The sequence below is a fragment of the Mesoplodon mirus genome (genome assembly GCF_964341445.2).
Source record: "Mesoplodon mirus genome assembly, chromosome: 5".
In the NCBI taxonomy this organism is placed as follows: Eukaryota; Metazoa; Chordata; class Mammalia; order Artiodactyla; family Ziphiidae; genus Mesoplodon; species Mesoplodon mirus.
The window spans coordinates 156,316,841-156,333,315 of NC_138980.1; the positions used below are offsets into that span (position 1 = coordinate 156,316,841).

Below are 16,475 nucleotides of genomic sequence, written 5' to 3' on the forward strand. Positions count from 1 at the left end.
CTTCATCACAGTGTTGTTTGAGGAAGGCCAATTAATTGATTTCTTTTCTTTTAGAGTTTGTGCTTTGGGGTTTTATTTAAAAGATATTTGCCAAACCCAAGTTAAGTAAGGATTTCTCCCCAGTTTTCTTCTAAAATTCGATATGTTTAGCTCTTAAATTTCACTTGAAAGAGAAACATGATGTCTTTCAAGTTAATTTTTGTATATGTTGTGGTTTCAGGGACAAAGTTAATTTTTTTCATGCAGTTATACAGTTCTTCCAGCATCACTTATTGAAATCATTATATATATATATATATATATATATATATATATATATATATATTTCTGTTTTTTCAGATTATTTTCCCTTATAGTCTATTAAAAAATATTGAGTATAGTTCCCTGTGCTATACAGCAGGTCCTTGTTGGTTATCTATTTTTTATGTAGTAGTGTGTATATGTTAATCCCATGAGAGCTTGCTTTTAAGTTTTGCTAAGTGAGACCAGGACAACATTTATTCCAGGTATAATTTTGTTCCACTATTGAGGCAACATCCTTCTGATGCCTTGTGTATTATAAGGCTATTTTCCAATTTGACTGGTGGGAAAGCAAACTATTTCTAGCACTGTGTAATCACTGGAGTTGTTCCATCTGAATCTTTCCAGTGTTTTCTTTTTTAAAAATTTTCCTCCTGCTTCAGATAGTTTATTCCCATGCATGGGCTGAGAAGTACTCAGTTAAAGGCTTGCAGGGAATCTGCTACACATTTCTGAAACTCTCTCTACATGCAACAGACCTCTCTGTTCATGTCTCTCCTCTTCCATAATCTGTCCTGCAAACTCTTAGCTACTTTGGCTTCCTCGAATTCCTAACTGCATCCTCAATTCAGAGAGACCATTAAGCTGTTTGGGGTCCCCCTCCCTGCACTGCAGCCTTGATACTCTCTCTAGGCAGTAATCTGGGTAATTGCTGGGCTCGCATCACTTGTTTGCCTTCTTTCAGGGATTGTAGTTCTGTGTTGCTTGTTGTAGTGTCTGAAACCATGGTTTCATATATTTTGCCCATTCTATTTTTAGTCATTTACACCAAAAGGGAAAATTACATTTCTGTTCCCCCATCAAGATTGAAACTGGAAATCCCTTTTCCTAGATATTACATCCTGTTTGTACAAGGTTGGGCGTGTCTCTACAATATCCTCCTCAAGCCACATATCTTCAGGATTCTAGTTTAAAAACATCTGGCATTTATCAGAGATAAAGATAGTTGAAGTACTTTTAATTGCTGACTTGTAGTGTGAACTTTTTAAAAAAAATAAATTTATTTATTTATTTATTTATCTTCGTTGCATTGGGTCTTCATTGCTGTGGGCAGGCTTTCTCTGGTTGTAGCGAGTGGGGACTACTCTTCGTTGAGGTGCACGGGCTTCTCACTGTGGTGGCTTCTCTTGTGGAGCATGTGCTCTAGGCGTGCAGGCTTCAGTATTTGTGGCACGTGGGCTCAGTAGTTGTGGCTCACGGGCTCTAGAGCGCAGGCTCAGTAGTTGTGGCGCACAGGCTTAGTTGCTCCACGGCATGTGGGATCTTCCTGGACCAGGGATCAAACCTGTGTCCCCTGCATTGGCAGGCAGATTCTTAACCACTGTGCTACCAGGGAAGTCCCAGTGTGAACTCTTGATTAAATATTACCTAACCCTTCTCAAGGTTCATATCGTTTTTCTAGGGTGTACATTAAAAGCAATACATACCAATATTACTGATAAAAAATATTTTGAAGTAAGTTGTAGATATTGTATCCCCTTCTCCCCAGTAAAAAATTGCCTGTGGACCTGGGATTTTGGTTTCACTTTCCAAATCCTCACCAGCAGAGTGCCAGCCAGGGGATCTTCTTTCTTGTCTATGTGCCAAGATTTGATGCTGGAGCCAGGACCACGTGCAGAAGTGACAGAGAGGGGGTGCTCAGAGTGCTGCCACAGTCCCCTGAGCAGTGGCCGATGCCCACCTTCTGCTGAGGTACATATTGCATTCTGTTGTAACAAGTATCAGTGTTAACAAACCTCTCCTTGTTGCAGTGACTGGTGATTTCTATTGTTACGTTTGCTTTTAGCAAATATGCACAGGAGAGTACTTATTCCTGAGGGCAAAGAGAGGAGAGGATAGTCTAATGCTAAGACCAGAATCGATTTCCCAAGGTCAGGTAGGATTGGAGAGAGGAAGCCAACTCTTAACAGAGGGGCATTTCCATGGGCATCAAGGCAGATCATTCCCCAGAATATTCTCCAGTAAGTCACCCGCCCAGACACCCATCCTCCGATCAAACATTCATTTACCATTTTTATCTTTGAGGGAAATGCAGAAATAAAACATAGTCTGTACCTTCAGTGTATAATCAAGTGGAAAATCAATCATAACCAGTCATAAGATTCATTAACCTGAATCCCACTGCAGGAAATGCAGCTCCAGTTGTCACTTTTTAATTCACCACATGATAACATCACTTCTTTCTATATGTCTTTCATAGACTTCTGCCTGCCTTACACACTAAGCCATATGTTCAATAAGCATAGCCTATGTACTGAATTTTCTCACACTGGGTTTCAAAGGCTCCATCCGTCTATCCATACACATATCACCTCTCTCCTCTTCAAAAGATGAATCGCAGCACCTTAATCTGATCACGGCCGCTGCAGGAAGCAGTGACTGAATGAATACAACCCTTTGCTCTTGGGGACCTCTCAGGAGACTTGGTACAGATTTAGCAGGACAGCAAAACAAGTAACTACTAGTGTGAGTCTGTGTTATCAGCAACACTCAGAGGGCTATGAAGCAACAAAGGAGGTCTTCTCGTTGCCAAGGAGGCAACCCTGGCAGCACCATTTGGAGAGAATAGCCAAGGTGGATAAAGGTGTTAGCAGAGTATCTTGCCCTCTGCCAGCCATCCCCTGGGCCTCGTGAGAGCACTGAGTCTGGCTATCCGTGCTCTGGAAAATCAAAGTGCTACAAAGACTCATCCCATGGCTGTGAAGATAACTTCTCCTTGGGTCTGGCAGGGGAGTTTATCTCTACAACACCATCAAGAGATCTTTTCTCTTAATTCAAGGTCAACTTCAAAGATGATTTTCATTATTTTGATGTGTATCTTTTATTTTTATTTTTTATTTTTTTATTTATTTATTTTTTTTGCGGTATGCGACGCGCAGGCTCAGCGGCCATGGCTCACGGGCCCAGCCGCTCCGCGGCATGTGGGATCTTCCCGGACCGGGGCACGAACCTGTGTCCCCTGCATCGGAAGGCGGACTCTCAACCACTGCGCCACCAGGGAAGCCCTTGATGTGTATCTTTTAAAGCACTTCATCCTGAGGAGAAATATATACTGTCCATGGAAATAAAGTTTTTTTGAGCAATTAGGGACTTTCATAAATGTCGAGGAAAGATCGCTAACATGAACTAGTGGTATGCACACATCTGCCTGATTTTAGATGAGGTGCCCATGACCAAGCTTTATCTCCATCATTTTTCCAGTGGTTAGCAGATAAATTAATAACAAAGTGAATGAATAGACAAATTGTGGTAGATCCATATGATGGAATACTATGCAGAAATAAAAAGGAGAAGAGTATTGGCACACAAAACATACAAATAATTATGCTGAGTGAATGAAGACAGATAAAAGTGAGTACATACTGTATGACTCCATTATGTAAAATTTTAGAAAATGCTAATCTCCAATGATGGAAAGCAAGGCAATGGCTTCCTGTGGTTGGGGGTGATGCAAGTAGGGACAGGAGGAAGGGATTACAAAGGAGCAAGAGGAAACTTCGGGTCTGACACACACACACACACACACACATACACACACATACACACACACGCTTGCACACACATGTATGTGTCAAATTTTATTGTGGTGATGGTTTCACAAGTGTGTATGTACAAACACATGAAACGGTACACTTTTAACATGTTCAGTTTATTTTATGTTAGTTATACCTCAATAAAGCAAAAAAAAAAAAGAGTGGGTACTATTATTATATATCCTTATTGTTACCTGAACTAATCTCATTTACTCACTTCAAAGTTTCTTAAGGGCACAGTTGATGTTCTGCCCTCAGTGATCCCAGGAAGAGATCAAAGAACAGTGATAAATACTGACACTTAGCTGGTCTCTGACGAGAACCTCAGCCCAGTCTACTCGTAGGCTCTTGTTGAGCTCAGCATGTTCAGAGAATATAAAGAGTGAGGTGAGCTAGGGTTGTGGACATTCCTTGGTACTCCCATCCTTTCCTGACACCACTCTCCATGACAGAATTTCTAAGTTGGTCAGGTTTCAAGGACCTTGACTGAGCTACAGTTATTGGGTTGGCCAAAAAGTTTTTTCAGGTTTTCCCGTAAGACTTTTTTTCCAAAAAGTGGGTGGAGTTATTGCTTCTTAACTGAACAAACTCAGTCTTTGGTCTCTTTCTTCCATTTTTTTCTTCCACGCAGGTGTGTATAGAGAGCAAGGACTCCTCTCCTGTCCTTATCTCCAGTTAGAGCTAGTGAATCACTGTGGTATCTTGATTTTGAAGATACCACACTTTCCTGATTCTCTTCTTACCTTGTTGGCCAACCCTCAGTCTTCTTTGCTGATTCCTCTTTATTTCATCCCCCCACCAATGTCTTAACCCATTAGGGCTGCTGTAACAAACATACCATACACTGGGTAGCTTAAAAATGGGAGATATTTGTTTCTCACAATTCTGGAGCTTGGGAAGTCCAAGATCAAGGCAATGGATCATTCAGTGTCTGGTGAGACATGCTTCCTGGTTCAGAGAGAGCCATCTCTTGCTGCGTCCTCACATTGTGGATGGGGGAGGGGCCTCTCCGGTTTCTCTTTTATAAGGACGCTATTCCCATTCAAGAAGACTCCACTCTCATGACCTAATCACTTCCTAAAGGCTTCATCCCCTAATGCCATCACATTGGGGGTTAGAATTTCACCATATGAATTTTGGGAAGACACAGATATTTAGTCTACAGTACCCAGAGTACAGTCCTCATGTCTCTTTTCTTCTCTGCTACATTCACACATTCTATTTCATGGCTGTCAATATCATCTATATACTTATGATGACCATATGTACACCTTCAATCTGTACCTCTCTGAACTCTAGACTTGTATATCCAATGGCCTTGTTGACATTTCCTTTCAAATGTCTAAGAGACATCTTAGCATGTCTCCAACTGAGCTTCTGATTTCCCCACCCTTATCAAACCTATTCTACCTTCCATCTTCCTTATCTCAATTATTGGCAATTCTGAACCTTGTAATCATCCTTGAGTTCTTTCTTTCTGTTATACCATACATCCAATTCATTAGAAAGTCTTGTCGGCTCTACCTTCAAAGTAAATCCAGAATCTGAGTAATTCTTACCATGTCTTTTGCTACCACCTGATGTAACCCACCATTATCTCTTACCAGAGTTAATTCAATAACCTCCTAACTGCTCTCTGTGCTCCTGCCTTTCCCTCCCTACAGCCATTCTCAACCCAGCAACCAAAGAGATCCTTGTAAATCCTAAGTCACTTCTCTATTCAAAACCAGCAATGACTTCTTAATTTGCTCAGGGTAAAATTTTAAGTCCCCACTAGGGACCTTCATGCTTTCCCCTCTCTCCCTCTCCCACCACTTTCCCCTTGCCCACATACTCCAGCCACACCACACTCCTCAATTTTCCATGTCCTCCTAGCATATTTCTTCCCAATTGAGGATCTTTGCTATTACTGTTTCCTTGGCCTGGAATATTCTTCTCCCAGATAGCTATTTTCCTCAGAGTCTTACTTTTTTCAGGTTTCTGTTAACATCATCTTAGCAGGGAGGCCATTTTTGGCCCCCTTATATAAAATAGAAACCCCCCCCAGTCACTCACTGTCCTCCTTAGCCTGCTTATTGTTCTCTGCTGCTCTTACCACTATCTTACATAGTATATATTTGTTTGTTTGTTTATTTCCTTTACCCCTGATTCCCACAACCTCAAACTAGGACATATTCAAGCATGAGGAAAGAGTCTCTACTTCTTTCATTGCTGTAATCTCAATGGCTGGACATAGTAGGAAATCAATAAATATTTGTTGAATGAATAAATTAGGTATTCTCTTTTTGCTAAGGTAGTAATATTCAAAGGTTCCCTGATACCTTCCATCCCTAATTTCTTCCTCTCTTTGGGAACAATGAGCACACTATTCTTTAATTCAGGCTTAATCTTTAAGGCAGAGTGGTAGAAAAGGACTGGTGCCCATGTGGTTCAGGACCAACATAGGACCAGTCTGACAATGGTAACATCCACAGCTGTCAGCATGGGTGCTCAGAGACTACCATACATGGGCACTTAATTGACTACTAACCTCTCATTATTAGGCTTCTCTAATTTCCAATTCTATAGCATCTCCACCAAGTGTTAAATTATTTTAAAGAATGAGAACAGATTGTTACATTTGATGTCTTTTATTTAGAAACAATCTCAAACTTACAGAAAAGTTGGAAGTGAAGTTAAAAAAAGAGCAGAAAACATTTTGTGTTCTAAATTATTTAAGTTGTCTACTAGATGTCTCATCATCTTCAAATATTGATACTTTAAGGTATATACCTCTAACAAACAAGGACATTCTTCTACAAAACCACAACAGTCACAATCAGGGAATTAAGTGAAACAGTACTACCATCCAATCCTCTGTCCCCTTTCCAGTTTCACTAATTGATCCAACAATGTCTTTTGTAACAAAAGGATCCTATTCAGACTCATGTGTTGCATTTAGTTGTCATATCTCTTTGGTCTCCTTCAATCTAGAAGAGTTTTTCCATTTTCTTTTGATTTTTATGGCCTTTTGAAGATAAAAGCCAGCTATTTTGTAGAATGTCCCTCAATTTTGGTTTGCCTGATGTTTCTGCATTCAGGCTATATATCTCTGGCAGAGGTTTCACACAAGTGATGTTGTTCTCACTGAAGCCTATCAGGGAGTGTGCAGTTTTGATTTTCCACCTCACTGATTCTGTTTACTTTGTTAACTCGATTAAGGTGATACCTGCTAGGCTTCTGCACTCTACTCTTCTGAGTACTTTATAATTAATAAATATTTGGGAGGAGGTACTTTAAAATTATATAAAGATTCCATCCGTCATCGACCTTTGTATTCATTTATCTATTTGTATCAGTATGGATTCATGGTTCTTATTTTATTATATGTCTAATAATTTATTACTATTGTGTATTATTGCTTAAACTTTCCTAGATTTGGTTAGTGGGTGCTCTTTCATGCTAGCTCCTCTCTCCTTTAGATGTGCTCTCATCTTTCTTTGAGTCTTTCTTTGTTGTTGTTGGCTTTTTTTTGTTGTTTTCTTGTTTGTCTTTTTGTTTTTTGAGCAATAAAATGATTCAGTCTCATCTTCTGTTTTCTCTAAGCCATTTCTTTAAGGAGTCCTAGTTCCTTTAGAGGAGAATGGTATTTAGAATCCAAGATCTGAGTGTCAGATGTGTTCATTGCTTTTGCGGTGTTGTTGCTCCAACATACTCAAACGGACAGGCCTAGGGAATATATGTACGCATACACACATATACATAACACTTATGCACATTTATATCTTTATTCTGTATGCATCGATACATACATCAACAACTATGGGTTCCAACTATGGATTCAGTTACAATACAACATCACAGAGTTCATTCTACTTTTTTCTCTTTTCTGACTGGTACTTCTCTTCACTGGCAGTGAGAAACTTGACTCCCATTATCCTTGCTGTGTTAACTTATTTAATCAATCCCCCTGTATGTAACCAACCTCCAGTCACTGCCTCAGTTGCCACCATCACCCCACACCTCCTTACCCTGCCAGTATTTCAACACCCTGCTGGGACATCCCCTCTTAGGTGGGTGCCCTTCTCACTCTGCTCTGGCTCTGATACAATGCATTGGACTGCTATCCTACACGGATGTTCTTTTTACATTGCTGAGGCTCTTACCCCTTTCAACAAGCCCTATCCCCCCCCATCCCACCTGGGTTCCCTCTGGCAGGGCACCCATGTGTATCTCCTTCCACCAACCCTAATAAACCCTTGTTACATTTCATTTTGATTAGGCTTAAGTTGATCCCAAACTGATGTTACTTTCAATTTGCTGCAACATTTTGATCCAAGTGCTACACATTTTTTTTCTGAGATGCACTGTTTTCTTTCAGCCAATAGTATGTTTTAATAATCAGGAATCCATAGCCTTCTCAGCCATGGCTTTCAAAGGGGCATTGGCATGACATTGTTTCTTTAATCAAATGGATTAATTACAATGTCTGAGGGATGGTCCAATGGCATTCACTTAATACAAAGCCAAGTAGCTTTACAAAATCTGCAATGAATAGATTCTAGGGTCTTCAAATTGAGCCAGGAAGACAAACTCCCTGGGTGTTGGGAATGTACAGAGTGAGCAGTGCTGATTATTGATCCAATTATACGTTGAATACAAGTGGGTGGAAGAATAAAAGTGAACTGACAGTCCTGAGGGTTACAAATACCATCACCATCTTCTTTCAAGGACTTCAGAGAGGTTTAAAAGAAAATAGTACTTGTGACAACAATATTAAAATGTATGATTTTTGAAGGCAATATTTTTTATTTTTATTTTTATTTTTATTTTTTATTTTATTTTTAATTTTTTTATTTTTTACTTTATAACAAATTTAATCAGTTATACATATACATATGTTCCCATATCCCCTCCCTTTTGCGTCTCCCTCCCACCCTCCCTATCCCACCCCTCCAGGCGGTCACAAAGCACCGAGCTGATCTCCCTGTGCTATGCGGCTGTGAAGGCAATATTTTTTGACTTCCAAGCACAGTTAAGGTCTAACTATGCTCGAAAACCTCAGAGGAAGACTTTTCTCCCTTCCAGCCTCTGACTTGGCTTACGAAAATAACTTTGTAAACTATAGAGTATGATACTATGATTGCCGTTATGAGGTGGTGGTTGTGGTATTTGGGTAGGATTAACAGATGTTAATTCTCTTTTTGTGGCATATTCATTTGTGATGCTTGGGGCCAAGTCAAGCTTAGTTTTCTTGGCCGATGTCAGTTTTTTTGTCTTTCCAGTGTTAATGACAGCTTTGAAAAATGCCTTGAACTAATTTTCCTTGAATTTCAGCCATCCCTTGTTCTTCTACAGGTTTTTAAGGAAAGTATGACTTTTTTATGCCTTATTTGCCTATGTAACAGAGGAAACTCTTTGTGAAGCAGTTTAGATATTTTGTCTCAATTTGTTTTCTTACGTGGAAAACACTTTACCATAAGAACTAAACCACTACCTGAGACACTATGATAATGTCTATATGTTGGTATTCTTAGTCCCTTCACTCTTTGTGGATGAAGACATTACAAGTAAGTGAGACAGATCTATATTTGGTTCTACTTAGTGTCTTGGCTAAGTCTTTTCATTTCTCTGACCTTCACTGCTTCATCCTAGCTTTCCACTTCACAGTGATGTGATCCTAGGCAGTTATTAACCTTTCAGTGTCTGTTTTCTCATCTGCAAACCAAAGATAATAATATTACCTGCCTAATTAATAGGTTTTTGTGAAGATTAAATAAAGTAATGCAGGTACAGGGCAATGCCCAGTAAATAGTCAGCATGTGGTAAATGTTTGCTGTTCCTACCTCTTATTTAACCGTTGGATTTTACAAGTGTTTGTAGTTTTTTTTTTTCAATGGTAGCATATTTGCATCAGCCATGGGATATTTTGGAGACTATGCACTGCTTCACAGCTGTGCTTTCTATAGAGGACATATCAGGAAAGGCAGTTGGCTTTTTTATTGCTACCAACCTTGGTCACCAAAAGGATTTGTTTCTTTTTCCCATTGAGCAGAGGAAAAGTTGAGGAGGATGAATTCTTCCCTCTACCCCGAGGTAACACCAGGCTTTGGAGGACTTTTATTAATTCTGGAGAGAGTAAGAGGAACTCAGTCTTGGAATAATAGCAGGATGCATATATGTGCTGAGCCATGTTGAAAACTTGCTGAAATTGGAGACATGAATTGGTAGTTGCACCAGTAGGTGCAATTATGTGAGTCACTTCCACAGTACTTGGAAAAAAAAAAGCGGAGAAAAGACCCTGAAAAAGAATATATATATATGTATGTATAACTGAATTACTCTGCTGTACACTTGAAACAAACACAACATTGTAAATCAACTAGACTTCAATTAAAAAGAATGTCCTTTCAATGGCAAAAAGTATAAAAGAACTGAGTGTCAGAAGCCTAGCTCTGACTCTCATACATGTATCTAGAAAAAGGTATCTGAACCTCGACACTATTGGCATATTCTTTGCTGTGGAGAGAAGTGCTATGCATTGTAGGCTGTTTAGCAGTATCTCCAGCCTTTACCCACTAAATGGCAGTAGAAAACTCCTTTTCTCACCCTTCAGGTGAGACCCTGCTTGCTGTTAAAAGGAGAAGAAGAAGAACTGATTCACTTCGTTGTACAGCAGAAACTAACACAACATTGTAAAGCAACTATAATCCAATTAAAAAAAAAGAAGAAACAGGAGGAAGAAGGGAGGAGGAGAAGGGCAAGGGGGGGTGGGGAGGGAAGAGGAGAAAAGGGAAAGAAACAAAGAGTTCTAGCCCAGAGTGGCTCTTCAGTGCCTTTGCAACTGCCCTTCTGTTGGGTCTTCATGACATTTCACTAGACATGCCTGTCTTCCCTGTATCTCCTTTGGACTCAAACTATTCTCTTCTTGCCTAATATCTATGTAACAGGACAAGAGGCTCAGGGCAGTTCTATGACTGGCCTATGACAGCACGATATAACCTGTAATGTATGGCAAAGAGGATAACGTTGCAGATGGAATTAAGGTTGCTAATCAGCTGACTATAAGTTAAAAAGATTAAGCTGGATAATCTAGGTGGATCTAACATAATCACAAGGGTCCTTATAAATGGAAAAGGGAAGAAGAAGAGATAGTGTCAGGATGATGCAACTTAAGAGACCCAACTGGCCCTTACTGGCTTTGAAAATGGGGGAAGAGGGCCATGAGCCAAGGAACTTGAGCAGCGTCTAGAACCTGGGAAAGAAAAGGAATGAGCCTCCAGAAAGGAATGCAGCTGGGCTAATGCCTTGATTTAGCCTAGGGAGACCCATCTCAGACTTCTGACCACCAGAACTGTAAGGTACTAAATTTGTGTTGTTTTGAGTCACCAAACTTTTGGGAATTTGTAATGGCAATAACAGGAGTCTTATACCTAACCCTTGAAATGTCGTGGTGTGTACGTATCCAGTCTGAAGTCCTTCAAACTACCCGCCCCAGGCTTGTGAGTACCACCTTGTACTTGGATCACGGTTTGACTTGGCTGCACTGGCCCTGGGCAAGGTTGGATGAGTTGGTACCCTGACCCCCTCCTCTCACTGAGCACATATGGCTGGCTGGAAGCCATGGAGAACCAATATGGGGCCAAATTCCCCCTGAATGGAATAAGGAGGCCTGTTTCAGCCCAGAGGTGAAAACCTTGGCTGGGTTATCCCGGGAAGTTCTCAGGATGCCTGACAAGCACTCTAGTTTGCAGCATTAGCTCATTGATATAAAGCTTGAGCCTCTGAATGGTTTCCCCTTCCAAGGGCAGCCTGTGCAGGTGAACTGGAGAAATACCTTGACACCCTCTTGGGCTGACTTACTTCCTCTGCTCTCCTGGTTTCCTTCTGGGTGAGTGGAGGTAGGCTTAGGAAATTAGAAAAGCACTAGAGAGACCTGCAGACTCAGAGTGGCTCATGGTCCTTTGGTCCTATGCATAGCCTCATGGTACAGATGAAGGGACTTGTCCAGGGTTGAACTAGCATTTGAACAGACCACTTCCCTTTGTGTGACTTGGCAAAGAGAAAAATTGCATGTTACTTTTTCAAATGGAAGCCCTAGCCGGGCCTGGAAGAGAATCTCAGAGACCGGCTGAGGAGTCTTGGTAGCGCAATGGTAGGAAAAGCTCGGGAACTGGGAAAGGCCAGAAAGGGGGCAGCACTGAGCTGAGGAGGGTCAGGGAGTGGGGTCCTCTCTGCCCCATCCCTGCGCTCAACATTTTCCGCCTGTATGAGGGGTTGGCCTCGGGGGGGCCTCTCACTCGGAGTCCCGCCCAGGGTGACTCTCCCCGGGGCTCCCCTATTTGGCCGGCTTGGCCGGGCTCTGGGCGGGGCCGGCGGAGCGCGGGGGTGGGAGTCCCGGAGGAAGATGCACGGAGCTGTCTGCGAGGAGGCCTGGCGCCCAAGGCAGAGGGGTGGGGATCGGGGGTGGGCTGCGCCCTCCCGCTCTGACCCATTCCGCACCCCACGGAAAGCAGACGCTGTCAGCTGAATCACTCCACTTTCGGGAGGAGGGAGGGGACGGAAAGGTAACTAGCCCCTTTCTGCCTTAAAAGAGCAAAGGGAGATCGTGGGCAGCGCAGCTTCCCCCTCCCCACCCCTGGACCATGCACCCCTGCATCTTCTTGCCCGGCCACAGGCGAGCACTTGATTTCTTGAGCTAAAACTTGTTGACTTTTCTCTCCGCAACAACTGAATCATGCCATGTGCACAGAGGAGCTGGCTTGCAAAGCTCTCCGTGGCGGCTCAGCTCCTGAACTTGGGGGCCCTTTGCTATGGGAGACAACCTCAGCCGGGCCCTGTGCTCTTCCCGGACAGGAGGCAAGGTTAGTGGCTTTTCTTTATTTCCTTTGAAAACCGCAGGGGTAAGACGCGAGCAAAGTTGGTTGCTCTCTTTTCCCTTCCCCCACTCGGCTGAGCTCCGCAAAGCCGTTTGGCTGAGTTGCGAGGAAATCTGGGCTGGGAGCATCTTGCATTTCAGTGCTTAAGGTGTAGATTCCTTACTTTTTACCGAAAGGCGAGGATCCACATCTCTTTTACACTGAGGATGCTGCAGTGAAGACTCTAGAGGTAGCTAGGAACCACCCCCAACTGTCTCTTTTGTCTCTTCTGAATGCTGCACTGTTTCAATCCCTACTTTTCAGATTCTGAAAAAGGAAAATGATTTTTTTTTTTAAAGTTCCAACCGGCCACTGGCAGTCATTGCCATGGTTTTAGTTAGTTTGAAACTTCTGGTGAGGTAAGGGGAAATGTGATTCCACCCCCCCTGCTGAGTGAGCTTGGCTGTGTTTTCCTGGAAAGATTTAGGGCTGTGTTGTAAAAATAACAGACCTTTTAGAGAAAATTTCCTACCATAGGGGTGCACCTTTCCCTGTCCTGTCTTGCTGGTCACAGCTGGCTGCTTCTTTTTCAGAATTTCATGGAACTCTATAATGCTATAGAAAGCACTGGAGGAGTTGTGATGAAAAATTTATTATTATTATTATTGTTGTTATTATATATTTTTAAAACCTAACACCCTGAGCAGGATGGTATTGTTGCCTCTGTTTTTTTTTTTTTTTTTTTTTTATTGGACTTGCAAGGGTCAGACACACTTTCCTGTTTGGTGGGGAGTTCGTTGGACTTCTGAGGGGAAACAGTCATGGCAGCAGCAATGACCTGCGTGGCTGGAGTGTGTCCCATGTGCCAGGACTGCTAAGGTACTCTGGTGTGTCAGCCTCTTGACCACTGACAACAGCTGCCTGGGGTACAGGGACCATTGTTACCATCCCTGCTTTACACCCATAGAAGCTGAAGCTTGGGGAGTTTATGGGCTTAGCTATGGTGGAGTGAGGTTTTAAACCCAGGTAGCCAGACTCCAGAGGTTGGCTTCTTACAAACAAGCAGCATTGTCCTAGAACAAAAACAGGGACAACACACACACACACACACACACACACACAGACAACACGGGGTTAGCATCCATTAAGTCCTGTGTCTGCTGACAGTGCTTAAGTCTCGGGAAGCTTCCATAGCTTCCTGACCCCCTTTAATGCCCAAGACCACTTGGGTGGCAAACATCACCAGCCTGACCTTGTGGAGGGTTTCTGCCTACGTTGCAAAGTTCAAATACTGCTAGAGACCTCATTTGTTGCTCACTTCCAGAGCCATCAGAAGCAGGTCCCTTTGCTTTCCTGGGAAGCCAGAACGGGCAAACACTGGGGTGAGATGTCAGTCAGCCAGCACTCGCTTGTGTAAACGGTCCAGATACGATCTCCCACCCCCAAGTTTAAAATAGCGTTTGTTGTTCTTTGAAAAACAGCCCTTTTGTGAAAAGTCTCTCTTTTGCTGGCAGCACAAACAAAGCCTGCAAGCACTTCCCAGGGCATTTGGAGATGATTTGGTTCAAAGACACGCATTCTCCTGGGTTGGTTTTCAGCTCTGCTTGTTCCACATCTTTGTAAGCAAATTCAGCTTAGTGTGCAACAGACTCCACTGGGACTTGCTTTCTCCTCTCTAAAAAGTGAGAGATGGTTGTCTTCCCCGGTCACCTTTAGGGTTATGGGCTGAGAGGAGTTGATACTGAAAAAAAAGCTGTACAGTACTCTGAGCTTATTAGTGATGCACAGATATATAGATTTAAAAAATAATTTCCAAAAAAATTTTCAGATTTTAATTAAAGACCTAAATGTAAGACCTGAAACCATTGAAATCCTACAAGAGAACATAGGCAGAACGCTCTTTGACATAGGACGTAGAAATATTTTTTGGATCTGTCTCCTAAGGCAAAAGAAACAAAAGCAGAAGTAAATAAATGGGACCTGGTTAAACTTAAAAGCTTTTGCACAGCAAAGGAAACCATCAACAAAATGAAAAGACAACCGATTGAATGGGAGAAAATATTTGCAAATGATATAACCAATAAGGGGTTAAGATCCAAATATATATATATATATATATACACACACACACATATATATATGTATAAAACTCAATATCAAAAAAACCAAACAACCCAATCAAAATATGGGCAGAAGACCTGAATATACATTTTTCCAAAGAAAGCATATAGATGGGCAACGGGCACATGAAAAGATGCTCAACATCAATAATCATCAGAGAAATGTAAATCAAAACCATGATGAGATATCACCTCACACATTTCAGAATGGCTATCATCAAAAAGTCAACAAGTAATAAATGTTGGTGAGAATGTGGAGAAAATGGAACCTTTGTACACTGTTAGTGGTAATGTAAATTTGTACAGCTACTATGGAAAACAGTATGGAGGTTCCTCAAAAAGCTAAAAACAGAACTACCATATGATCCAGGAATTCCACTGCTGGGAAAATATTGGAAGAGAATGAAAACACTAATTCAAAAAGATACATGCACACCAGTGTTCACAGCAGCACTATTTACAACAGCCAAGGTATGGAAGCAACCTAAGTGTCCATCAACAGTTGAATGGATAAAGATGTGGTATATATATATATATATACAATGGAATACTACTCAGCCATAAAAAAGAATGAAATTCTGCCATTTGCAACAATGTGGATGGACCTAGTATTATGCTTAGTGAAATTAGTCAGAGAAAGACAGATATTATATGATATCACTTGTATGTGGGATCTAAAAAATAAAACAAATGAATGTAACAAAACAGAAATAGACTCACAAATATAGAGAATGGACTAGTGGTTACCAGTGGAGGAGAGAGGGGTAGGGTTAAGATAGGGGTAGCGGGTTACAAATTACTATGTATAAAATAAATAAGCTACAAGAGTATATTGTACAGCACAGGGAAATATAGCCATTATTTTGTAATAACTTCAAATAAATAAATAAATAAAATTAAACTAGAAAAAAATTCAGATTTTTAAAAGTTTTTTCATCAAAATATTTGTTCTCAGTCAACTCACCAGTGGATTTACAAGTAAGCCCCATTTGGTGCAAAAGAGAAATTTCTGAGCAGATTTCCATGTGGAACTAAGAGAGAGCGAGAGGGAGTGAAGTGAGAGAATGAGAATGAGAATGAGGGCAAGCTAGTTAGAGAAGGAAATTCTTTTTTTAAAATTTAATTTTATTGAAGTAGAATTGATTTGCAATGTTGTGTTAATTTCTGCTGTACAGCAAAGTGATTCAATTATACATATATATACATTATTTTTCATATTCTTTTCCATTATGGTTTATGGCAGGATATTGAATACAATTCCCTGTGCTATACAGTAGGACCTTATTGTTTATCCATTCTCTATATAATAGTTTGCCTCTGCTAATCCCAAACTCCCAATCCATCCCTTCCCCAACCCTTTGGCAACAAGAAGTCTATGCTCTATGGCTGTGAGTCTGTTTCTGTTTTGTAGATAAGTTCATTTGTGTCATATTTTAGATTCCACATATAAGTGATATCATATGGTACTTGTCTTTGTCTTTCTGACTTACTTCACTTAGTGTGATAATCTCTAGGTCCATCCATATTGCTGCAAATGGCATTATTTCATTCTTTTTGATGGCTAAGTAATATTCCATTGTATATATGTAACACATCTTCTTTATCCATTCAACTGTCGATGGAGATTTAGGTTGTTTCCATGTCTTGGCTATTGTGAATAGTGCTGCTATGAATATAGGGGTGCA

General features: G+C 41.2%; 1 protein-coding gene across 1 annotated transcript in view; it reads left to right on the plus strand.

Annotated features, from left to right (window-relative positions):
- The first annotated feature begins 12,244 nt into the window (after positions 1-12,244).
- The window catches only part of ADAMTS12 (ADAM metallopeptidase with thrombospondin type 1 motif 12), a 399,145-nt gene continuing 394,914 nt past the window's right edge, over positions 12,245-16,475 (plus strand). Inside the window, 1 exon segment of the mRNA XM_082622837.1 lies at positions 12,245-12,676. Within this exon segment, the coding sequence (XP_082478963.1) occupies positions 12,550-12,676 (127 nt within the window). The 5' untranslated portion in view covers positions 12,245-12,549.